The sequence below is a fragment of the Penaeus monodon genome, chromosome 15 (genome assembly GCF_015228065.2).
Source record: "Penaeus monodon isolate SGIC_2016 chromosome 15, NSTDA_Pmon_1, whole genome shotgun sequence".
In the NCBI taxonomy this organism is placed as follows: domain Eukaryota; kingdom Metazoa; phylum Arthropoda; class Malacostraca; order Decapoda; family Penaeidae; genus Penaeus; species Penaeus monodon.
Genome location: NC_051400.1, coordinates 3,963,636 through 3,964,623, shown reverse-complemented (window position 1 = coordinate 3,964,623; position 988 = coordinate 3,963,636). Strand labels below are relative to the sequence as shown.

At 45.9% G+C, this 988-nt stretch overlaps 1 protein-coding gene across 1 annotated transcript in view; it reads left to right on the top strand.

Moving 5' to 3' along the window:
- LOC119581673 (rhodopsin-like) overlaps positions 1–988 on the top strand; it is a 1,936-nt gene that overhangs the window by 665 nt on the left and 283 nt on the right. The window contains exon 2 of the mRNA XM_037929798.1: positions 29–988. This exon is cut by the window's right edge and continues 283 nt beyond it. Within this exon, the coding sequence (XP_037785726.1) occupies positions 36–988 (953 nt within the window). The 5' untranslated portion in view covers positions 29–35. The remainder of the gene's footprint in view (positions 1–28) is intronic.

Genomic DNA, 988 nt, shown 5'->3' with positions numbered 1-988 from the left:
TTCAGTGGCACTCAATATATTTTATTTCATTACAGATGTCGTCATGGAACAATCCAAATCCAGTCAGCGTCCTAGAAACCACCAATCCATATGGCAACTATACGGTGGTTGATACTGCACCAAAGGAAATTCTCCATATGGTGCATGAGCATTGGTATCAGTTCCCTCCCATGAACCCTCTTTGGTACAGCCTCGTTGGTTTCTGGATGGTTGTCATGGGATGTCTCTCCTTAGCTGGAAACTTCGTCGTTGTCTGGGTCTTCATGAATACTAAATCTCTTCGATCGCCTGCTAATCTACTGGTGGTCAATCTGGCCTTTTCCGATTTCTTGATGATGCTCACTATGTTCCCTCCTATGGTGGTGTCGTGTTACTGGCAGACATGGACTCTTGGGGCGCTATTCTGTGAGATCTATGCATTCTTCGGTTCTCTTTTCGGTTGCGCTTCTATTTGGACCATGGTATTCATCACTGCTGATCGATACAATGTCATTGTGAAAGGAGTATCTGCTGAACCACTGACGTCTGGAGGAGCCATGTTAAGGATACTTGGTACTTGGTTCTTTTCTTTTGCTTGGTGTCTTCCACCATTCTTTGGCTGGAATCGTTATGTTCCTGAGGGCAACATGACTGCATGTGGAACAGACTATCTGACTGAGTCGGAGTTTTCTAAGAGTTACCTGTATGTATACTCAGTTTGGGTGTACATCTTCCCTCTGTTCTACATCATCTATAGCTATACTTTCATTGTCAAGGCTGTGGCTGCTCACGAGAAGGGAATGCGAGAACAGGCCAAGAAGATGGGAGTCAAGTCCTTGAGGAGTGAAGAAGCTCAAAAGACCTCTGCTGAGTGTCGTCTGTGTAAGGTTGCTCTCATGACTGTTACCCTATGGTTCATGGCCTGGACCCCCTACTTCGTCATCAACTGGGGAGGAATGTTCAACAAGCCCATGGTTACTCCTCTATTCTCCATCTGGGGTTCCGTCTT